The sequence below is a fragment of the Mesocricetus auratus genome, unplaced genomic scaffold, assembly GCF_017639785.1.
Source record: "Mesocricetus auratus isolate SY011 unplaced genomic scaffold, BCM_Maur_2.0 Super-Scaffold_100008, whole genome shotgun sequence".
Classification (NCBI taxonomy): Eukaryota; Metazoa; Chordata; class Mammalia; order Rodentia; family Cricetidae; genus Mesocricetus; species Mesocricetus auratus.
Genome location: NW_024429192.1, coordinates 78,569,972 through 78,594,224, shown reverse-complemented (window position 1 = coordinate 78,594,224; position 24,253 = coordinate 78,569,972). Strand labels below are relative to the sequence as shown.

The following is a 24,253-nucleotide window of genomic DNA, read 5'->3' as shown; positions in this document are numbered from 1 at the left end:
GGAGAGAAGTCATCAGCTCAGATACCAGGGAGCACAGTCCTGCCGCATGCTCACAAGGAATGTGTACCTAATGGCTGCCAGAGTCACCACACCCAGGACAGGAGTTACTAGAGCCTTCAGTGGCCCTTATCCCAGGGTTGGCTTCCCTGGGTCTGCTCCCATCTGGCTCTCTGTATTATCCCAACTATGCCTTTGATATCCCCACCCCCAACTCTCCCTTCTTATCTGTTGCCAGCCTCCCTGCCAGCGCTTCCTGGTGCAGAGCCCCCCTAAAGAGAAACTTGGCCTTTGGAGCCAAGGCAGGTCCCCAGCTCTTGAACTGGCTGTCCTTGGGTGAGTTTGTGGTTCAGTGGCCTGTCAAAGAGACTCACGTGCTGCCAACAGAGGCTGAGTGGTGACCAGTCCTCGAGTAGTACTGGCTGGCATCTTACCCTCCACAATGCATCTTACACCCTGCAGTGCTATCCAGCAGTGGTCTAGATGGCATGAGCACCTGCAGCCAGCCAGGCCTTGCTCTAGTCTTTTCCTCCTTTTTTTTTTTTTTTTTGTTGTTGTTGTATTTTGGATTTTGGTTTGTTTGTTTTTCCTTTGAGACATGTATTCTAGACTGGCCTTGAGTTTCTGATCTCTGCTTCTCCCTCCCACGACCTGGGACTACGAGTGTGCACTAGTATCTGGTTTATACCATGGCGGGGATTAACCCAGAACTTCATGCATGCTAGCCAAATGGTTTACCTGCTAAGCCACATTCCCAGCCTTCCTCTCTCTACCTTCAAATGGTCTGTGTGTCCAAGGCTTTCCAGTCCTGGTTCCTCGGTCCTCTATAGCTATGTATGTTAGACACCTTCAAGTGGGATCACAGGTTGTTCCAGGCTATCCAGCCCCAATGTCTAAGGAGAGTGTGGGGCCACTTTCTCTTCTGCCCATCAGCTCATTTAGGGCTGCTAAGCCTCTTTCAGTGACCTTGTGTCCCAGGCACTATGGGTACTGGGCTTGCCCCAAGGGAGACCCAGTCTCTGCCTCCAGGGACTTATACAGTAGAGGAAGTGGACCCTCAAAGCAGCAGAGGTGCAGAAGCTCAAGGAAAGTCTAGAAGAAAAGCACTTGGAGGTGTTGGGGCTTGTTCTATAAGTACACCACCAAGCATGGTCCTCTTTCAGAGGCAGAAGTCCAGGGCCGCTTGTAGCATGGCAGAGAACTATACTGTTCAGGTGTGTGTGAGTGAACCTGTTGCACACAGCAGAGTAGCAGAAGCCAAGCCAGCACTTAGGGCTGGGTTTCCATATCAGTAGAAGGAAGGGAAACCCCATCCACACCTCCTGCATTGGATCAGGAGGGCAGTCAGCTCTAGCAAAACAGGATCTAAGCAGGATTGGTCTCTGTGTGTGGGGGGGGGCGGTCAGTGTGGGGCTCTGGGATAGTGCAAAGTCTGCAGGAACCCAAGGGAGCCTCATTACCTGGGACAAAGGCTGCAAAGGTGGATGGCAAGTTGACAGGGGCTACAGTCTAGAGCAACTTTGGTTACTGGCAGGGGAGCTTTCCATTTAGGTGGTAACTGGCAGGTGTATAATAGAGCAGAAGTAAGAGTACATCCCTTAGGACTGGGGCACACCTGTCAATGGGGTCATGAGGAAGGGTTGATGGACCCAGGCAAAGCTCCCCTTATGCCAGATGGAGTGGGGAGGAAGGCCTGTTAGGTGGTGCTTATAGCCACCTGGAGGCTCACACCAGAGTCATGGTCCAGCCCCACATGGGGCTGCATGTAGTTTGATCCCAACCTGTGACCCTTATTTTTCTGAGCCAGAAGTCATACAGCAGTGTACATGGCCCTTGCTTGTCACTGATGGGGCCTCTGGTGGGCACTTCAGGCTTGTGCCACAGGGCAGAGAGGCCTGCTTTAGGAAGGATCCATGTAGTGGAGGAAGGCCTGGCTGATGACTCAACAGGTAGAGCCATAAAGTGGAGTCAGCAGTGGGAGACATGTACAGGACCATGTAGTATAGCCCTGCTAGCCAGCGGCCAGGGGTCTCTCTGAGCCAAGGCCTGAGTTGCTGATGGAAGCCACTGCTCAAACCCCAGGGTGGTACCTGAAGTAGCATCATCTGGTACCCAGTAGGTGTTTGTGAATGTCCCTTGGGCTACTATAATCCTGAAGACCCAGGTTGGGTAATAGGGATCTTCTGGGCCCCTGGTTTGTCTCCACATCCATCAGCCAGTGCAGTGTCCCTCCCATCCTGGAGGACAGCAGACACCAGGGGCTGCTGATCCTCTACTGCTGAGAGTGCTGCCACAGGGACTGTGCAGCCTGATGCTGCAGGGCCTCTCTTACTCTGTCCCTGGGGTGGGGGATGGAAGTCTTACAAGAACGAATATGATATCAGCACCCGCTTGTCACCCCGGGACTCTCCCACCCTGTAATCTGGTGGGCTGTAATTGCCAGTGTCTTTTCAAATCATTTTTGTGCAAGGTGACAAGCTGCTTGCTGGAGTGAGCAGTTAATCACACAGAGATGGCCCGTTTGAAAGGCGCTCAGAGCTTACCCAGGGGCGGCTGCCAGCAGCCAGGCGGGTGCACACAGTCTGCTCATCTGCATATAATTCCAGAGCAAGCAAGCATCGCTAAGGCTGGTGTAAACCATGCAATTTCCGGCCCAGCAGGGGACACAGGCTGGTGATGGGGACCAAACCTCAGGGCCTGTGGCATCAGTAGAGTTAAAGCAACCCCATCTCCATAGGGCAACAGGAGACCTGATTGGCAAGTGGTGGTGGTCACTTTGGGAACTACAGGTCCCCATCTTAGATCAGCTGCCCTACTTGTCACTCTGCAGGATGGTTTCAGGGAAGGAGAACCCCAAAAGTATCCAGTTGGCATGGAACATGACCTCCACCTGCCAGCCATTGGTTGTTTGCTTGAAGTTTGGGTTTGGGGTACCTAATAGCCTTTGGTGGTCTGTGCCACATTGAGCTGGCCACTTCTTCCCTCTAGTGTCAGAGGGTTGAGCCCATAGGGACCCAGCATGCTCTAGGTAGTGCTCTGGGACACCTCCTCCTGCCACTCTCTCCAGGCAGCTACAGGGAGCAGGGCACGCATCCCTGTCACAGCCCCAGCAGTGCCCGGCCTCCACAGCTGCTAATAAAATTGCATAAATATTTGATGGCTAATTATTAAATATTTAAAAATGTAAAACTGGAATGGTTTGGAAGTTAGCTAGGCATGAATAATTCAGTCCTTAGATGCACGTTTGCTTTGGGTCTGAACAGGGCCAGCACCTCCAGTGCCTGATTGTATCCAGGGACATAAGTCCTAGGGACTTCTCTGGGTAGCCACCAGTCTCCCCGGCCTAGAAGCAGATACTCAGACACAGTCCCTGTCATCACACAGCAGGACAAGTCTCATCCCCTTCCCTTGTAAAGTCAGGAAGGGGGTTCATGTGGAAGTCTGAGTTGCTGGCCTGGGCCGTGGCCAAGCAGAGAGGATCCCTTTACTCCGGTGAGTCTGAAACACCATCCCTTCTGGTCAGTGTGCATGTCTGCAGAAACCAAAGACCGGGTATTGTCCAGCCACTTGACCAGACACAGGAGAGAGTTCAACCATGTCCTCAACCCATGGTACACAGATATTCCTCACAGGGGAGACAGGAATAGACTCCTGGGCCCAGCAGAGCATCAGGACAAGCTTAGACCATGACCTTCTCTGTCTACTTCCTCATCTTCAAGGCTGAGCAAGCTGGAAACAGCACCTCTGCCTAAGGTTGGGAGCCAAAGTTGTTCTAGCTGTAGTGTATGATATCCTAATAGCGTGGTGATTTTTGAAAGGTCTGAAAATCCCAGCTTTGGCTAAGTGGATTTTATTCATCAAGGTTTTTGTTTTTTATCTTACATACCAACTACAGTTCTTCCTCCCTTCCTCCTCTCTTCCTCCTCACCTTCCACCATTTTTCAGAAGGGAAAATGGTTATGCTTTTAGCTCTTAATCAGATGGTGGGGGCATTAGGGCCATCACTGTTCCATTGGACCACACCCTCCTTTCTGCTCCTACCCCGTAGCATTATAGCCAGGAAGAAGGGGAGAGCCCATCTTCAAAGGTGGGAGCCAGAGAAGAGGGCCACATAACCCTGGGCATCCCTGGTGGTGTCATCCTTACCTGTCATCTCCCTTGAGGAAGCCCTTTCCTTCATCATGATCAGTGCCCCTTCACAGTGACGTTCAGTCACCATGAAGGTAGCATGTGTGTTTCCCGATGGCCTTGGTATAAGCATGTTTGCTTTCCAAGCTATGAGAGAACTTGGCTGTATTTCCTTCCTGCATGCTCACACTCAAGTATAGGTTGTTTTCATTCGAGTGCCAATGTGGTAGCAGATTGCCCCAGTTCCCTTGCTATAGCACTCAGTCCTGCACTGCTGTGCCTAGCCCGTTATGGCTGTTTGAATGAGAATGGCCTTCATAGGTTCATATGTTTGGATACTTGGTCCCCAGTTAGTGGAACTGTTTGGGAAAGATTAGGAAGTGGCCTTGCTAGAGGAGGTGTGTCACTGAGGTGGACTTTGAGGTTCAAAAGCCCATACCAGGTCCACTGGCCAATCAAATGTAAGCTCTCAGCTACTACTCCAGTGCCATGCCTGCCTGCCTACAACCATACTTCCTGCTTTGATAATCATGGACTGAAACTATAAACAAGTCCCCATTTAAATACTTTAGTTTGTGAGTTACTTTGGTCACGGTGTCGCCTCATAGCAATAGAACAGTGACTGAGACACCTGCTTTTTAATTGCATGACTGCTCTTGCTTCTCAGCAAACAGGATGGCTGCGTTCTCTTTCCAGCATGAGTATGCTCTTGTGTCCCAGCATACATACCTTCCAGAGAACCTTAATTCAATCCCTAGCATCCATATCGGGCAACTCACAATCACTCCGAGACCTTCGGACATCTGATAAGCATACACATCCACACACATACATACATACATGCATGCATGCATGCATGCATGCATCCCTCTCCACACTCGGCTCTGTTGGGACCCATGTTGAGTCAGTGATGCTCTGACCTGGCTACTTCAGCACACACATCCTCATCTTGCCTAACTGGCATGGAGATGAGGTTTGGTTTTCCATACCAGCCAACATGCCTGAGCTTGAGTTTCTGGAACTCTCTGGAGAGGCTGTCAGTGTCCTCTCAGTGCTTTGAGACACAGTGGGCCATCTGTCACCTCTGCTCAGATTTTTACCCTTGGCTAGTCCTCTTGGGGTCACATCCTGAGATCAGAACAATGCGTGAGCTACTCTGAAGAGCATCGGGTAGGCTCTTGCTGACACCACAGGCACCTGCCCTGGTGGTTTCTGCAGTCATGCAGGTCTCCCCCTCCCCCCTTGTTCTCTCATCGTGTCTCTTGCCTGAGCCGAGAAGGTTCAGTGCTCTGGGATCTGGGATGCTGTGTGCTAGGCACTGAAGTGGGCTTACCATTCCGAACAGGACTCTGGCAGGCCTGTCCCCCATGCTGTGAATAGAACCCAGAGCCTTGCCTATGTTCTCAGTTCCTTAGGACCTTGGCATGCTGTTTTTTGGTTTGAGTTTTGAAACAGCATCTCATGTAGCCCAGGCTGGCCATAACTCACTATGTAACCAAGGATGACTTTAACTTCTGATCCTCCTGCCTCTACCTTCCAAGTGCTAAGATTACAGGCACTTACCACTATGCAGAGCTGGGGATCAGACCCTCGGTAGTTTTCTTTGGTGGTTGTATGTTTCTCTCCCCAAAGAGAAAACAGGAGGACTTTCCTTTGTTGTCCTGCAGAGCTGACCCCAGGGTCATAAAGGCTGACACTGTTGTGACCCAGAGCTGCAGCAGCCCAGTGAAGGTGAGCGTGAGGGTACAGGACTGATAGAGGCTGTTGTAGTTTGCTCTCCTGCTGCTGTGATGAAACACTGTCCAAAAGCAACTTGGGGGCTGGAGAGATGGCTGCTCGTCCAGAAGACTAGGTTCAATCCAGAACCCGTATGACAGCTTACAACTGTCTGTAACTCCAGCTCCAGGGGATCTGGAGGCCTCACACAGACATATATGCAGGCAAAACACCCATACACATAAAATAAAAATAAATGATTTTTAAAAAGCAACTTGGGGAGGAACGCTTATTTGCCTTATAGGCTGCAGTCCATCATCAAGAGGTACCATGTAGGGACCTGAAGCAGAAGAAGGCTGCTGACTAGTTTGTGCCCCAGGAAGGCACCTGCCCCCCCCACATATATTAGCCATCAAGACAGTGCTCCACAGACATGCCCATAGGACAGTCTGAAGGAGGTAGTTTCTCAACTGAGGTTCTCTCTTTTCCCCCTTCCAGGCTTTGTATAAGTTTACAAAAACCAACCAGCACAGGGCATGGAGAAGTGTCTCAGCAGTTAAGGGCACATACCTTCCAGAGAACCTTAATTCAATCCCTAGCATCCATATCGGGCAACTCACAATCACTCCGAGACCTTCGGACATCTGATGCTTCCAACAGCTCCTGCATTTACACACACATATCCACACTAAAACATACACACACACACACACACACACACACAGCTTAAAATTAAAAAAATCTTTAAATAAAAAACACACCAGGCCCAGCACCCACCTTCTGTTTACAGACTGTACAGGCACAGGTGTGACTGCTGTGAGCCCCATGACCGTCTTCTCTCTGGTTACCTCTTCTGTGTCTACCTTATGTGTCCTTCTGACCCCTCTGATGTCAGCCATTCTGTTGACTTCAGGCCAGGAGCTGAGACTCCAGAGATCTGAGCCCATAAACGCTTGTTATGCCAGTATCTCTGCTCTTAGGCAGGAGTGTGCATCCCCACTAACTTTTATCTGGTAGTGCACAGTCTACTTCTGTCCCGTGTCCTTCCCTCGGAACTTTAATAGCTGCCTCCTGTGAGTCCAAAGAGCAAGCATGGAGCTAAGATAGTGAGGATCAGAGCCATTCTGTGCCCTCCCTAGGGTAGTGGAGCTAGCCAACAGGTGTGCCCTAGCTTACAAGCCAGACATGGTACAGCGGGCAGGGTTTGGGGGCAAGACCTGATGTACCCCAGGCCCACTCTGGAAACCACTGTGGCCCATAGTCTCTGCCAGCCATCAAGTCTGGCTTGGGTTCTCATGAGCAATCACGTCCCTTCCCTGGCTCCCACTTGTCACCTGCCACAGTCCTGTGCTTATAGGGTAGTTAGGACTGTCCTTGTAGAGAGGGCCATGGGAAGGGAGGGCATGGAGAACCCTGCCTGGGAAGACTGAGGAGAGTGACCCAGAGCTGGAGAATGACAGTAACCACAGCTTCTTCCTGACAGCATGGTAGGACTTGAGAGTTGGAAAGGCCTGTGACAAGATGAAAGGGCACCCAGAGCTCGAAGGGCCTCAGTTGCCATAGAGAGAGACTGTGGCCCAGGGACTGACCCTGCAAATCTAAAAAAGAACTCCCTAGAACAAGACTGCCCTTTTCTGTGTCTTGGCCTCAGAATGACCTCCAGGCCTCCTGAGGCCTAAGGTTTGTGGTCTAGAGCTCCCTGAATTTCACCCCAGCTGCCACTCTGTCCACCCCCCCCACCATGTTGTTACCTGCACACTCATGAGTAGCTGAAGACATCTCCCCAAGGACAGAGTATGTCACCGCAGACTCCAAGGCCCTTTGCCTCCTAGGAGTAGCCCAAAAGCAACCTCTGTTCTTGGTCAATTTTGAAAGAGGTTGAGTGACAGCTAGTGGCAGCAGAGTAGTGACACTTCCAAGGTGGAGCCCATCTTTTATTTATTTAATCCAAACCATGGAAGTGAATTATTCATTCTTGTTTATGTAAGCCACCGAGCACAGGGAAGTTGAAGCACCCCAAATCAAATGATTGTTTTCAGGCTTTGGGCATCACACCGTGCTTGTCTGGTCTGTCTCTCCCTGCCCCCTCACTGGCCTCACCTCTCCCTGAAGGAGGTGGCTTCCACTCCCAGCCCAATGGCAACAGGTGTTCCTCCTTTGTGACCACAACCATGCCTGTAAGGCATGTGATCAGAGCACCTCCTCTCCATTCATCCCCAAGAAGCACACTAACTGTCCCCATAGACCTGAGCTTCCTACCTGCCTCTGAAATCTGAACTGCACAAAAGAGCCCATCCTTCCTCAAGGTCAGCCCGTGTTTGGTCCTAAGATTTAATCTTCCCGTTTGGATGTCTGAGGTCTATCAACAGTTATCGCAGTCTCTGATGACTGGAACGTCCCTGGGAAGTGTGGTTGGTGAATTTATTCTCCCACTGAAGGCTCTGTCTCGAGGAGGAGGAGGGGCCAAGGGATGCCAGGAAGAGTCTTGGGGTCAGGGCTGCCAATTAACCTTTCATTTTCATAGTCTGATCACTCGATTAATCAAGTCTCTGGGCCTGTGTCCTGTGGATAACAGTGTCTGCCAAGGCCTCTATGCTGGGTGATGGATGATAGAGCCACAGGGCAGGGCCAGCAGCCAGGCGACAGCCCCACAGGTGAGCTGCTGCCCACAGGCTGGGTCTGTCAGGCCATTTCTCCTCACAGCCCCCGGAACCAGCATGCCTTTCTCAGAGTGTGATTCCCGCACTGGACTGCGGATGGGCTGTATATTCTAGACTACGAGGGGCAGCAAAGGCAGGAGTAGCCCTGCTGGAGCCCTTCAGCTCCATGGCCCAGTGGTTGTGCTGTCTCCTTGTTTGTGAATGAATCTAGGGTGTGTTCATCTGGAGGTGTGTGAATTTTCCTGGGGGCCATAAAAAAATCTGTTCATTCTAGATAGGGCACCAACAGCAGAGCAATCCACCCAAGTCTAGGTGAATGAAGCCGTGAGTTCATTGGGGTTACTAACGGGTATGAGTAAGCAGTTCCTTATGTCACAGAAGAGCTGCAGCACCAAAAAGCCCACCCCACCCACCATTGGGAACTTTGCAGCTTGCAGGCAGCTCGGCCAGGTGGAGAGTCACCTCTCCCTCTAAAACCTTGGGGGCAGGGTCGAGAGTCTTAGGGCTTCCTGAGCCCTGTGAGTTTTCTGTACTCACTGAGTCTTAAGGACCCTGCCTCCCAGACAGAGTGCTTCTGTTCAGAGAAAATGACAATGTGCCATCATATCACAGTGGCGATATAGCTTTTGTGTTTATGCATTTGACTTAGGCTAGCCTTCAGGAATTGCCCTGGCTAGATCCTCAAAACTACATCCGAGGACAGCCACATACTGCGCTCTCCTGGGAGATGGCCTGGAGACACAGAAGAACTGAATGGGAAGTCAGCTTCTTTGGCCTCCATTTTCCTTGGGACTTCTCGGGTCTTCTGGTTCCCACATGGCTCTTATGGGAGCAGGCTCCCCTGACCCCGCTGATCTCTAGAAGGCCAACCCATCTGTATGCATGGTTACAGGGCACGGGTTCATTCTCCTTCCTGCCTTGACCTAAGATGCCCCACCATATACCTTTCCCTTCCTACTGTTTCACAGTGAGCCCATGAGGGACCCCCTCCGGGCCTGGTCCATGGAACCTCTGCTCCTGACTTAGGGACACCTTTCCCCATCTTCTGCTCAGGATCCCCTTCCTCAGAAGTGCCCAGTCTTCCCTGCTCCTACCACAGTCGCTCATCCCAGTGAAGGGAGGCCCATAACACATCTACTACCAGAGCCTGACAGCCCAGGCCTGTGGGGGCTCCCCTTGTGAGCTCCATGCAGGACTTCTAGGAAGTGCCCAGCTCAAGACAGTCCCTGTGTGTGTAAATGGAACCAGGCTCGGTAATTAACTGGGGCATAAATCAGGGCTTAATTACTCAGCAGGCACCTTGGGTGAGATATTCATGGTAATTGTGTGTGCTCCTGGTGGCTTTGCACAGCTGGCTTCTCCCTGGGCACCAGTAAACTATGGTGAGCAGTTGGGGAGGTTGTGCTCTGCCCTGAATGATGCTCCCAGAGGCACGTGGGAAGTCAGGGAGGAGGTTCTAGGCAGGGTTATCTGGAACCCAGCCAGACCTTGCTGAGGATCAAGGGCGGTCTTTTTGGTCTCAGGTGGCCAGCATGGACTTCCATCTGCCTCTTTCTCTGAGTCATGTGCTAGCTCATGCAAGGCAAGTGACCAGCCCCAGGAAGAAGGAGCTCAGGCTGCAGTTTGGTGATGGTCCATTTGCCTAGAGTGGTTGGAGACTCCGACCCTCACTGAAGACCTGGACCTCAGGTGCTTCCTTCTCCAGCAGGGCCTGGAACCTGCTGGCCAGCTGGGACCAGCCACCATCAAAGCATGACCAATTATCCCACAGTGCTTCCCAGAAGTGACCAGGGGTGATGTCCTGTTGGGCATTGTCATTCTGCTAGTAGCTTATTTAGTCACAGCATCTGTCTTTCAGAGTACTGTGGGGTTTTTTTTGTTTTGTTTTGTTTTTTGTTGTTGTTGTTGTTTTAGTACTGTTGTTAATACAGTGACTTCATTATGGCTGTCACCAGAAGGTCACAATGCTTATCTGGCTCCTTGCCCCTTTTTCTCCTGATTCTCAAAGCTCACAGATGGGCACCAGCCTCAGGCATCCCCAGGCAGCAGGGACTCCAGTCGGGCCACGGTTCACCCTTGCCCCTTCCCTTGGCCACGGTTCACCCTTGCCCCTTCCCTTGGCCATGGTTTACCCTTGCCCCTTCCCTTGGCCACGGTTCACCCTTGCCCCTTCCCTTGGCCATGGTTCACCCTTGCCCCTTCCCTTGGCCATGGTTCACCCTTGCCCCTTCCCTTGGCCATGGTTCACCCTTGCCCCTTCCCTTGGCCATCTTCCCTGTCACACCGGTACCCAGTGGCTCTCACACCATGCCCTTCTCCCTGCAGAGCTGCGGAAGCAAGTGGAAAGTGCTGAGCTGAAGAACCAGAGGCTCAAGGAGGTTTTCCAGACCAAGATCCAGGAGTTCCGCAAGGTTTGCTACACACTGACTGGCTACCAGATCGACGTGACCACTGAGAATCAATACCGCCTCACTTCCCGGTATGCCGAGCACCAGTCCGACTGCCTCATCTTCAAGGTAAGCAGCACTGTGTGCACATCATGCCAGTTCATGCAGCCACAGGCTGCTCTCCTCCTAACTTGGAGGGAAGTCAGTGTCAGCCTTGGGAAATGAGTCATGTGCTAGAGCAACTCCATGTCCCCCAAGGCATGGTCTTCCATGGCAGAAGGGAACATGCTGGCCCCTTTTCCCCCATTCTTGATGGGCACTGGCCTGGGGCCACTTCCATTTGGCTTTCTTTAATTTGTACTGTGTGAGTCTCTGCTAAGCTCTGCCTTGTGAGTTGGGGCACTTTGGCCTTGTCCATAGGCAATAGGTACTCAGAGGATGGTGAGAGGTATGGCAGGCACCTTGCTGCCAGACTTCTGCCAGGGCATAGCCCACAGAAGGCTGTGTATGCCCGATACTCGTTGGTTAGGCCAAAGGTACTAAAGCTGATCCTGTAGGTAGCTGGGTAAGCCCTGCAAGGTAGAGAAGGGGCAGTGGTCTTCAGGAAGCATGTACCTGTTAGATCTCATGTTCAAAGTGGGCACCTGAAGAGGGGTCCCTCTTAATTGAACGTGAGCAATATATCCCTGAGGGAGGGTGCTTGGGACATGGCCTGGCCAGATGTGGGCACAAGTTCTCAGAGTAAGCAGAAGTGAAGTTGTTCCATGTTGCAGATGGAATGGTATAACCGGAAATCTGGGTTTGTACGGGCTTGCTCATCATTGGCAGCAGCCTTACTTTCTGACCCTGGGGTGGTGTTATGGCACCAGCATGACACGTGACCCTGGTGTGCCTATGATCCTAATGTTGTGTGTGACTATTTGGGGGAAGGGTCAGGTCAGTAGCTGTGGGTGGTCAGCTCAGAGAGTGGCCAGCTCCATTCTGCATCGCATGTGGCTGGACCACCTACGATGTCTGTGGCCAGGCTGTCTGACCCTGTAGAAACAGGAACTAGCTTCCATTTCTATGCCCAGTATGACCTACGTATTCAAAGCAGAATTTCACAGGAAAATAGTTTTGCGTATCATTTGTCCAGGGACTCATTTATCCTTGTTCCCATCCATCTCTCTGGCCGCTTTCATGGTATGCTGCCCATTGTGATAGTCAGAGGCACATCAGGTGCCTCACACAATGTCTCTTGCAACTTGGTGGTGTATCTTGGAGACTTTCTGAATTTCTCAAATTACATCCATCCATTTTTTACACTTCTTAGCACTCTCAAAACCTTTGACTAAGTAAATAAATATTTGAACGCCCAAAGTCTCTAAGTCAGTAAGCTATCAGAAATGTATTTCTTCACTTCTGTGTACCTTTGAATAACTCAGGATCACTGATGGGTATTTAATTTAATACAGTGTAGGGATTCCTTGTGGTTTTTTTCTTAAGTGGTAAATGAAGATGCACTGAGCAGCTGTCACTATGAACACATCACTTACATTGACGTTTGTAGACAAGGTCTAATTTGCATTCCAAAGTATTCTAGGTTTTTTGTTTTGTTTCGTTCTTTGGTGGTGTGGGGCTGGAACCTAGGGCCTCCTGTATGCTAGGTAGGCAGGCACTCTGCCACTGAAGTACATCCCCAGTTCTCTTTTTACTTTCTATTTAGAGGCAGGAACTTTCTGAGTTGCCCATGTTACCTTGAACTCTGTCTGTAGCTCAAGTTGACCTTAGATTTGCAACCCTCCTACCTCAGCATGCCCATGAGGCCCTACTGTATTGTTTTTAGAGGTTGTTAAAAGCATGGTGTGCATAGCCAGTTCTCGGGCAGGCCAGTCACACTACATAGTGAGAGCCAGTCTTTAAAAAGCTTATGTCACTTCTGCTCCTGCCCAAAAGGCAGACACAGTCATCACTGTGCTGCTTTGGCCCCGTCACCCTGTTCCTGCTAGTTCCAGTCTACTCAGCTCTAGGTGTCCTGCTCACTTTTCTTCTGTCACAAGGCCGCTTGTGGTGGCCTCCTAGCTGTATATGAGACCTGACACATCCCTGGTCCTGCTGCTAGCCCTGCCAACCACAGCCTCCGTAGCACACAAGAGAATGAGGGCAAGAGTAGTTGCTTACTGTACCTGGTACACACTGTCCTCATACTCTCGCAGTTCCTCACTGCCCACATAGGATGAGGTGTGCCTTGATCATGCCCACCAGCTGTCCTTGGAGTTGCTGACCAACTACACACACACACACACACACACACACACACACACACACACACACACACACACACACACACACACACACACCATTCTCCAGACGTCAGTGGGTCAGACCCACGGGGTACTCAGTGACACCAACAGGCAGGCAACTGCGTTTAGCTTGGGGCTCAGGAACAAGCCAACCCTGCTCCACTCCAGGCAGCTCCCTTACCGGCAGAAGAGACAAGACGGCCCCATGTGGTCTGCTCATGGACATCACCCTCAGCCAGTGTGGTTGAGCCTGTTAAAAAAAAACCTCTCCTGAGTTCCTGACTACACCCAGGGTTCAAAAACCATCTCAACATCAAGGTGTCTAGTGTAGCCACACTAGAGCCTCCCTCAACACCTGGCATTTGACAGGTCACACAATGTATGTACCTTCTGAGACACAGTAGAGAGGTTGATTCAAGTTGTGTTATATGGTGGCCAGGTAAGTGCTGGTGTGTTGCTATGATCACTGGTCAGGGTCCTTGTCACATGGTGGCCAACAGGTGAAGAACTTGTTATGTGGTGGTCTGGTGAGGGGGGCTATATATACCTTGTGAACTTAGTAGAGAGATGGGTGGTGGCACATTGAAGAACAAACACAATTGCATTGTGTCCCACTGGCAACACTGGGGTATATCAACTCTTCCTTGTACCGTTTTTTCTTTGTAAGAATGCACATATGTGTACATGTTCATGATCATGTATGCACACCTATGTGTGTATTGAGGTTACAAGGGACACCTTCACCTGCTCTGTGTAAGAACCATCAGTCTTTTAGATAGTCTCTTGCCAGGCGATGGTGGCACACACCTTTAATCCCAGTACTCGGGAGGCAGAGGTAGAGGATCTCTGTGAGTTCGAGACGAGTCTGGTCTACAAGAGCTAGTTCCAGGACAGCCTCCAAAGCCACAGAGAAAGCCTGTCTCAAAAAACCAAAAGAAAAAATGTTAATGGGATAAATAGTCTCCCACTGGCTTGGAACTTGCTAAAGAAGCTAGACCCCAGGCCCTGCCTTTTTCCTCCTCCCTGTCTTAGTATGACAAGTGTGCCGCCATATCTGGCTTTTTCACATGGGCTCTAGGGGTTGGATTGGGGTCCTCACAAGTACTTTACCAACAAGACTATTTCCACAGCCCTCATAAGTTTACTTGATAGAGGGGTAGCTGTCTCTCCCCAGCAGAGTCTGGAACAGTCACTGGAGTCCCCCACTTGCCCTCCTCAGTCTCTTGTGGCCCATCCCTCTGTACCAAGGACAATGAGTCTTGTGGGTAGTTCAGCGTGAGCCTTGAAAATGTTTCTTGCCAGCTGCTGGGCTCTGGCTTTCTCCAGAGCCTCCTCTTGGCCTGCTGCATCAAGCATGGCCTGAGCCCACTCCTTTGCCCCACTGCCTCCTCCTCATACCTGGCCGTGTCCAGCCTGGAGATTTCTGTCCCTATGGCCCCACACTAGTTGTCTATCCGGCTATGGAAGTGAGTGCAGAAGCCCCATGCTGGACACACCCTGGTCCTCAGAGCACTGCAGTGTGAGCCAGTGCTGGCCATCTGCCTGCCTCCACATCTGCTTCCTCATCTGTCAAATATGGATAATTATAGGTTCTGTTGGCCCTGTGGGACCCTGTGAAGATGTGGGTCACCCTAAGGTCCCTGTTAGGTGACCTGTCCTCTGTGTGCAGCCTGTAATGACACCAGGGTCTTTTCTGCTGCTGTCCCTGGCAGAGCCTTAAAGAAGTTCCCCAGCATTTCCACAGTGGGCAAGCCAGACAGGTAGGTCTCAAAAGGAGGAGGCAAGACCCCAGGCACAGGCTACTCTCCACCTACCCACCCATCTCCCCTAGCAGGGAACATAGGCCCTCCAACAGCAGCCTTAAAGCATCTCTGGGACACTGGATCACCTGTGTTTTCAGCTTCCATGTTCTCCATGGTACCTAGGTTCTTCCTAGGACAGAGGCTCCTCTGGACCATGGGCCCACACAGCCTTAAGAAATCCTCCTGCCCAATGCAGTACAAGACTCTAAGGCTAAGTTGGCCCCATCCCATCCCATCTTTGGCCATTGTCTACCCTCTGTGACACTATCAGAGCTGAATCAGCCCTATAACCTCATCCGCCAGCCAATGCCTGGTAGTAGAGAGGGTGCTCACAGATCTATTGGTGATGGGTGAGAGAAGAGGAAAAATGAATAGGGAGCAGGCAGGAGGCAGACTGACCCCTGAACCCAGGGCATGACCAAATCAGACTCAGGCAAACTCATGGTAACGTCTGCTCATTTTCTTTTCGCCCCGAACAACTTCCAGGCAGGAGGGGTCTGTCGCAGAGTTAGAAATAGCTGGGGCCTGCTTCCAGCCAAGCAGGTTCTGCTAATGTGTGCTGGGATAATTGAGGGTTGGCTCACAGTCCCACATGACTCCGCTTCCCTTCCCAGCCCGGACCCAGCCTCTGCCATGTGTGGGTGGCCGAGCTGCCTCCCAAGGCTGCTGTGTGGGGGAAGGCAAGAGCTCAGCTCCAGCACGCAGTGGGAGCCTGGCATCTGGCCCACTCCTCCTCTCCCAAGAGGGGTTAGACCTCAGAGTGTCCAGTTTCCTTGGAAAGACCTGAACCTGGAAGCAGTGTCTTACCAAACGTTCCCAACTTTCCTGGTTTGATCTTATTCCCTGTGGTTCACCAGGGCCCTCTGTGCAAAGGGAAAACTTCTGTCACAGGAGTGGGATAGTAAAAAATGAGAAGCTGAACAGCAGCAAATAAAATTATCTGCAAAGCCCATGAGATACAGGTGGCCATGACCTTGGGTCCCTTTCACTGATGCCTGTAACCATTCTGTAGTCCACTATAATCCAGGGCCTGGAGGAACTGTTCGGGGCCAGCCATAGGCAGACCTGGATTCTGGGATCGCAGTATCTTAGCCATCTAGCTCAAGTTCCTGATCTGGGGAGCAGGACTGTACAACCTAAGGGACTTGTTGGTAAATGAGTGAGAGTGCATGTATATATAAAAGTATTAGTCCATGCTTCATCCACATGGCTGGGCCCAGTGTTTTCACATGGGTGCTGGGGATCAAACCCAGGTCCTTATGCTTACATGGCAAACAATTATACCCCAGCCTCCTCTCCTTTGTTTTTTCTTTATATAAGGTCTCACTGTAGCCCAGGCAAGCCTTGAACCATAGATGCTCCTAAACCCTGCCTGGACTTCTAGGATTGCAGGCAGGGTCCACCATACAAGCATGGTCAAGGAGTCTTTCCTTTCACTGGCACATTTTCCCAATCAGAGACCTAAGCCCAGGGTCATGCCATGGTCAGGGCCCTGTGGGCAGTAGACCAGCTGCAGTTGTGTCCCTATGCCATCAGCAGGGCTCTGGGCCTATGTCTGGACCACTCCTAGCTTCCTGTTCCTCCCAGGCAATGCTGGTTTGTGGAACTGGATCATGGCACTTCTGTTGGAATGTGTGTTGTGGGCTCAGCACTCAACTTGCAATGTGACCATGCAAAACCCCTTTTAGGGGCTTTGTCCCGGGGACACAGTGTGACTGACATTTGCTCAGATAGAAGTTGCCTGAGCTACATGCCTCTCAGAGCTGTGCCCACCCATCCCCCTGCAGCCTGGCATCCTGGGGTAGGCACTTCCTCAGCTGCGTGCCCAGCCTCAGCACAGGCATAGCACCACCTGTATATTGTAATTCCGCCTGCCGTGCTCTTGCGGAAGCGGACAGAGCCCACGCACAGAATGGAAAGAGCAGGTGAGGAGGCAGCCAGCTTTTGCACACCTGCACCCACAGTGCAGGGCTGCCAGAGACTGCAGGTGTGCTCACAGGAAGAGGTAAGTGTCAAGAGAGCCCTGTACCCAAGGCCATTCCACCCTGCAGAGTGTGAGCCCTGCTGGCTGGAGTATCAGGAAAGCCTGGGTCAGTTTCTTCATCCACAGGATGGCCTTACAAGGGCTGGGTTATTCAGAGACCTTGGGGTCTCTTTCCTTTTGTTTCCTAAGTACACTTTTTAGAGGAAGGGACAAAGGACAGGGCCTGGGACATAGCCCAGTACACAGCCCTCAGCCAACACTGTCAGTTCCCCTCTGGAAAAAGCTTCACAGCCCAGTCTCTAGGAGCTCAGCTCTGCTGCTGTGGACAGACATAACAACAGGGTGGCCATGTTTCAATGAAACTGTATTTATGGCACCAAGCTCTGAATTTCTACAGTGCACCAAGTATTGTTAAAAACTAATATAAACAACAGGTTTATAGAGAAGTTGAGGGTAAAGTAAGATTCTTCTATGTCCTAACCTGAACCAAGTTTTTTATACTGCTGACCGATCTTGTTCAAGTGTGGCCTGACAGCTGCAGTCCCTAAACCTATCCTGTCCCGTTGCTGGGAGTTGTGAAGTCTGTGCTGATGAAATAATCTGGTTTATGTGAATGCACTAAAAAGTGTGCCACCACTGTAGTGTCCCACAGAGTAGCTCCCTGTCTCTAAGTCCTCTGGGTATCTGTCATCCCCCTAGTCCCTGCAGATCTCCTACCCATCACGCTCCATTCCTGGGATGTCCCAAAGGAGGGACCCTCTGTGCACCTTTGTGCACTGGGTTCCTTCACTTGTTAGCATTCACTTGAGGTTCCTCTGGGTCTCTCCTGGACTTGATTGCTCATTTGTTTTGATTTTTTTCAGGACTAGAGATGCAACCCAGGGCTTTGTTCACCCCTGAACTACATCTCCCAACTCCTCCCTGTGGGACTCTAGGCTGGTACTCTATTACTAAACTAACACCCCAGCCCCTCACTGGGGATTCTAGGCCAGTGCTCTACCACTGAGCTCAACATCCAGCCTTTATTTATTTATTTACTGAGACAGAATGTCACTGTGTAGCTCAGGCTAGCTTCAAGTTTGTCATCTTCTCTTCTCCCGTAGGTCACCACACCTGGCCTGTTCATTCCTTTCCATCACAGGTATTTGTATGTACCAGAAGTGTTGTGTCCATTTGCGTACTGAAGGACATCTTCTGTGTCCAGTTTTGATTCTTTAAGAATAGGCTCCATGACAAAAACTTTAAAGACTTTCTTGACAGTTTAATCATGTCAGAGTCACTGCAGCTCAGTTGATGCAAAGTCCATAAAGCTCTGACCTCCACTACTGCTTTATCCAGAGCACTCCACCTTCCACATCTGCACACCAAGGCCTACCAGATGTGCAGCTGAGGTAGAGTCTCCCTGGAAAGTAAAACTGGCCCTGGGGATACCATCCTCTCCCGCTTTGCTTCCTGACACACTCTCAAGTACACACACACACACACACACACACACACACACACTGGCCCTGGGGATACCATCCTCTCCCGCTTTGCTTCCTGATACTCTCAGGTACACACACACACACACACACACACACACACAGCCTCTGTCTGGTCCACTGGGGCTTCCCATATGGTACCTGCTTCTGAGAAATCAGAAGAGCAGAGTCAGAAAGTGATGGAGATAACACACTTCAAAGCTGTGTGATGTACAAGCTGTATCAGTGTTTGAGGGGTGGCTTCCTGGATTCTCCTACTGCCCTTCCTCTGGTGCTCAGGAGCCACCAATGCCCATGGTCCATGACAGCCCCAAAGCTTCCTCAACGAAGTGCACACAAGCTGTGTTCCTTTCTTGTTGCTGTGACAGAACACCTAAGAGAAGCAGCTTAAGGCAGGAAGGATGCACTTGTACTCACAGCTTCAAGTGATACAGTTCATCATGATAGAGAAGTCATGGTGCTGGGGTGGATCCATCCATAGTGACAAGGTGTGAGATGGTTTCTTCTACATCTTGGTGGATCAAAGAAGCCAAGAGCCCAGGCTAGAAGTAGAATCAGGTATAGCCTTCAAGGTGTGGTGCATTGGTAGAGCACTTGCCTAGACTTCCCCAGTGAGGGTCTGGGATGTGGCTCAATGGTAGCCTACAGCCACCCCGTGTCTCCATGTTTCACAATCTCTCATGATAGTGCCACCAGCTGGGGACCAGGTGTTCAGACAAACAAGCTTATGGGGAGTGTTTCATATTCACACTATAACACAGGCTGAACTGTGTGAAAGAACCACTTCCCAATGCCTCTTAAGAACCACATGGGAGTGGCTCTGCACTCCGAAGGCCCTAGGTTGGTGCTGGACTGGAAGTAAGAAAAGCCAGACCTTGAGGCCTTCAATGTGTAGACCCTACTTGTGCTCCAACCTCTCACAGCCCATCACTGGCAAACACTTGCTGGGTATTGTGTGCCAGGCAATAACTGGGCCAGAAGCTGAACCCCAGACCCTCCTTTATACTGCACTTCCCGTGTCTCTGCTCACCAGCTGCTGCCCTCAAAGGCCTTAGAGCAGAGTGTGCAAGCTCCTGTTTATAGATTCAGTGTGGTATAGCCCCTCAGTGCCTTTCCCTTTGGGGCCATAGTTTTCTTAACTGGCTACCATTCTTACCAACCCTGTGCTCACTACTCCATGATGAAATCAGGATGGGCATCTGTGGCCATGACTCCTGCCAAGAGGTGTAGACTGACTAGGCGAGGGCCTGCATCCAGCTGGGGTATGTGGGCATGGGCTGAGATTTGCTCAGGGTTTATCGCTCCCCAATGAAGCTTTTGCATTTCCACTGTAGTGTAGATGTGACCTTCATAGCTGCCCTGCCTCTGCCTTTCAAAGCAGCCTTGTAAACACACAGAGCAAATTTGCCTGCCTGCCTGCATCCGTCTCACACAGATCAGCCATGATGTTCCAGGTTCCCAGGGAGGGATGGTTGCTCACAGAGGAAGCTCTGAAAGTCTTGTTGTCTTTGCCTTAAGTCACCTGCCGGTGCCCTAAAGGAACCTCAGCCTGTGAGGTGTCCTAGTCCAGTGCATGAAGAGTGCTACAGGATAGGGATGAGTCAATCTGGGCAGAGCAGGGGAGAAGCTCCTGCTCTCAGAGACAGCATTGCCTTGGCCTGGAACCCTCTGTGGCCTTGGTTCTGCTATTGCACACCTAGGAATGGCGTGTCTATGCTGGCAGGTAGGGCCTATGTTATTGTGCTGCCCTCAGCTCTTTGTCATCAATGCAAGGGATTTAGGTGTTGAAGGTCAGGCCTTGGGACAAGTGTTAGGAACAAAGTTGGGGAAAACAGATAGTGATAGACCTAGGTCCTTTGGGACAACTCAGGAAGCAGGAACCAGTGCAGTACGTCCCATCCCAGGGCAGCATGTTGTCAGGCTCACCCATAGCCTCCCCTTCCTGTCTCAGCCTGTGTGCAGCCCTGAGATACCTGGCGCTCACACTGTGCTTACGAACTGGAAGGCCCTAGTGCCCTGTCCATCTTCCTCCATAGCACAGTGGGACAAAGGCTGTGGAAGACAAGCAGAGAACAGAGGCAGCACAACCACCCCCAACTTCCTGGTGTGGGCAGAGAGTAGGCTCAGGTTGTTAGAGACCTTTAAGTGTTCTGCACACAGGAGAGATCACTACCACCAGGGACCAGTTCAAGGGTCCTTCCTCTGGCTCAGGTAGCCACAGACAAGTCCTTATCCTCCACCTTGCTATGGCTTCCACATGATCTACCCTTTCCCTGTCTGCTGTCACGGCTCAAACCATGATCCTCCTTGTACCTTACCATGGCACTCACTGTGGCCCACCTTCTCTTTCCACCCTGCTGTGGCTCAAACCAGCATGGGCAATGTTTCCCTAGCCTCAGGTGTTTGTTCCTCTCAGCCACCTTCCTGGACAACCAGAGGGAAGGGCTGAGTGAGCAATACTGGGGTCAATAAGGAACATAGAGGTCTCAACCTGGGGCTTGTCCCCAATGGGACAATCAACAGCCTAGAGACCAAGACCCAGGGGACACACGGTCTTCTTTAGCCACTGACTGTTATAGGTGCTACTGTGGAAGTGGCAGTGGTTACAGAGTAGAACGGTTCACCCAGCCACCATGCCAGCACCCACACACCATGGCAGATCTCACAGCAATGTCTGGACCCTGGACACTTCAGGCTCACACTCTAAACTTCTCCAAATATCACCACATCTAAAAGAGCATCCTAAGTGGCCAGAATCAGGAGCAAGGTGGGTCACAGGGGAGTGACACCCAGAGATGGGAAGGAAGGAGTTTTCGGTCCGTGGGGTGAGGGGATAGAGCTTAGGGCATTGTTAGCAGCAGCTGAGACAGTAGGGGCTCCACTCTGGAGAGGGTCTCCTTGCTAGCCCAGGTATCCTAGAAACTGCCCCCCTCTTCCCGTCCTCTCTGCATTCATAGGATCATGAGATCCTGGGTGTTCCCAGAGGCCTCATCTGGTCTCTTTTATTTTGCAGATAGGCAATGTTACTGGGGGAGGTGGGGTGACTGTCTGGCCACTCACAGGAGGCTGTAGTGGAGCCATTGTGGAACCCAGGTGGAACACAGACTCCCTCTTCCATAGGGATCTGTGGAAGAGCAGGACAAAGAGTGCTTGCTGGAGGGACCACAGACCTCTGAGTGGTTTATGTGACCTACCTGGTGACACACCCTGCCTGCACTGCCTGGGCTGGACAGCTTTGCCTGTGCCCAGCTTAACAAAGGTCTTGGATCTGCAATTAGGGCTGCTGCCTCAGGAGCTGTCCCCTCCCGTGGTGCTGAAGCTGAAATAAAAAATGGGCTCCTGACCCTGGGAACCTGTTTCCATAGCCTGCCAGATAGTTGGATGTTATCGAGGGTACCAAGCCCCTGTGGGCCACAGCCTCATCCCTGGGCCTCCTAAAGATGCTAGAAGGGGCACCATCTGAGGAGAGGCTGCCTTGCGGATTTGTTCTTGCTCAGAGCTTGCAGCTTTGCGAAGATGTCAATGGGCTGACAAGAAGCCTCACTGCTCCAGCCTGTACCACATACAGCTTGGCCAAGGGAGGAAGGAGGGTCCTCCAGACCCTGTGTGTGGCAGGAAGAAGGGCCCTCTGGACCCTGTGTGTGGTCAGTTCAGCCAGAAAGTGGGTGACGGGCAGCTATCTCAGCAGGCTCCAGGAGGGGCAGAAAGAGCTGGGTGGGGGAGGCAGTACACTGCTTTCACCCCCCTTCCCCCTGACAGGCAATCAGGCCCATTCACAGGCTCCTGTTGGCAGAGGCCGGCTTCTGGAGGCTTCCTGTCTGCCGAGATAACAATGAGATCTAGATAGACACTTTAATTTGAATTTGCCTTTTTGGGTCCCCTGAATTTCAAATGGAGTTGTTAAGAACGCACGCTGACTTCAAAACCTGCCTCATTCCTTCATTCGCATTGGCTGAGCTTACCAGGCTCTAGGGTCTCAATAGTGCAGCAGGCAGAATCATTGTGTTGGATGTGCAGTGCCCCTGAGACCCCAGCAGCAGACACACTCATTCTCATGGTAGGGCTCATGTTCAGCAGCAGTTTCCCAGCAGAGATCACTGGGTTTGTGTGAAGAGCTGGCCCTCGGCCAGTGGCGCAGGACAGGGAGGCCAGTGAGCTTGGCTGAAGTTGCACAGGTGGGCAAAGAATGAGCTGGTGCTGCAGAGTAAATGCTGAGCTCCCTGTGGCAAGAGGGAATTGAAGAGAAGCCAGCAGACTTGGATGGGGTTGAGTGTCAGCCTCCATATCCACCCCAAAACAGCCATCTTCTTCCAGGGCCGTATCTCCAAGAGGCAGCACAGTGCGGAGGAACACACTGGTTTTAGTTCTAGCAGTTTGTGCAAAGGCCCTGTGGTCAAGGAGACTTGGACATCCTTAGAATTGAATCAAGGCACTAGGGATGGAACCCAGGTGTAGGCTTATTCTCAAGAATCCTGGGGATCCATTCCAAAACTTATTAAGAACATTATTGGTGATGAGATGGGGCTGTCCAAAGATCTTGGGCTAGTCTGTTCTCATATTGCCTTTCTTTCAGTATAACCATAACCCCTGTATACACAAATACCCTGTAGTTGAGGCAGGAAGATTGTTGCAAATTCAGGTCTAGTTTGGGCTGCATAGTTACAGGCCGGCCTCACAAAAAGACCTTGTTTAAAATAAATGGGCAGGGATCTAGGAATAATATAACTCAGGCAATAAAGTACTTCTATGCAAACCTGAGGACCTGAGTTCAATTCCCACAGCCTATGTTTTTGTTATTGTACATACTTTTAATCCTATAACCAGGGAGGCAGACACAGGCAAATCCCTGGGGCGTACTAGCCAGCCTAGACTAACCAGAGAGCCCCAGGTCACAGAAAGAGAACTTGTCTCAAGAAATGAAGTATATGGCTCCTAAGGAAACACATCTTAGGTTTCCTCTGGCTGCCACATGTGTATGCACACATGAGGAGACTTGGGGTTCTGTGCCCACTTCAACCAGCAGAGGGTGTGAGCTCCCCCAGAGCTGGAGTTACAGGCCTTGTAAGCCGCCTCCTGCAGGTTCTGGGAACCGAACTCTGGTCCTCCAAGAGAGCAGCAAGCTCTCTCAACCTCTCAGCCAGCTCCCCAGGCTCCAATAGGACTTTGTATAGAGGTGGCCCATGAACCAGAAGTGGCCCTGAGCTGATGGTTTACAGAGCCTGCTGGGGACTCACAGAATGCAAATTAATAGCCCGGGCTCCCTATAAATAGCATCGTAGCACTTAGCAGATAGAAAGCAGCAGCCGACTCCAGTCTTCTCTCTTATGTGTAACTTCTGTCATGTCTCCATGTTATTAGTGTACTTTGGAGAACCCATTATCTTTTAAATCTCTCTTTTCTCCTTTTTTAAAATTTTCTACATTTAAATGCTTCACAAACACCTTTCAAGTGTGCACACGCTGACGGTCCCACACCACCCTGCACCAATCTTGGCTCTTCTGCAGGAAGATCCTCCTTAATGTTGCTCGTAGATGGGTCTCTAGCACTGCCCCTTCTGAAATGCCTTTATTTCATCTTCACTTTGACTGAATCTGTCATCTGTGTTGTCAGTCTTGTTTTCTTTTAACTTCTTGACTCCCCCTCCCCCCCATTTTCTGGCTTATGTGGATACTGATGAGAAATCCTCTCACAGCCTTGCCCTGGTCCTTGCACATACTGTGTTTCTTCCGGCAGCTGGCTTTATGGCTTCTTTTTGTTTATCTTGTTTATTGTTAGTCCAGCTCCTTGGGTTTGTGCGTTTATAATCAAGCAATTTT

At 51.1% G+C, this 24,253-nt stretch overlaps 1 protein-coding gene across 2 annotated transcripts in view; it reads left to right on the top strand.

The window, feature by feature from the left end:
* Window positions 1–24,253, top strand: part of Mad1l1 (mitotic arrest deficient 1 like 1) — a 304,565-nt gene that overhangs the window by 237,692 nt on the left and 42,620 nt on the right. For both annotated transcript variants that reach the window (XM_040751261.1, XM_040751262.1), the window contains one exon: window positions 10,827–11,017. In XM_040751261.1, the coding sequence (XP_040607195.1) occupies window positions 10,827–11,017 (191 nt within the window). The remainder of the gene's footprint in view (window positions 1–10,826; window positions 11,018–24,253) is intronic.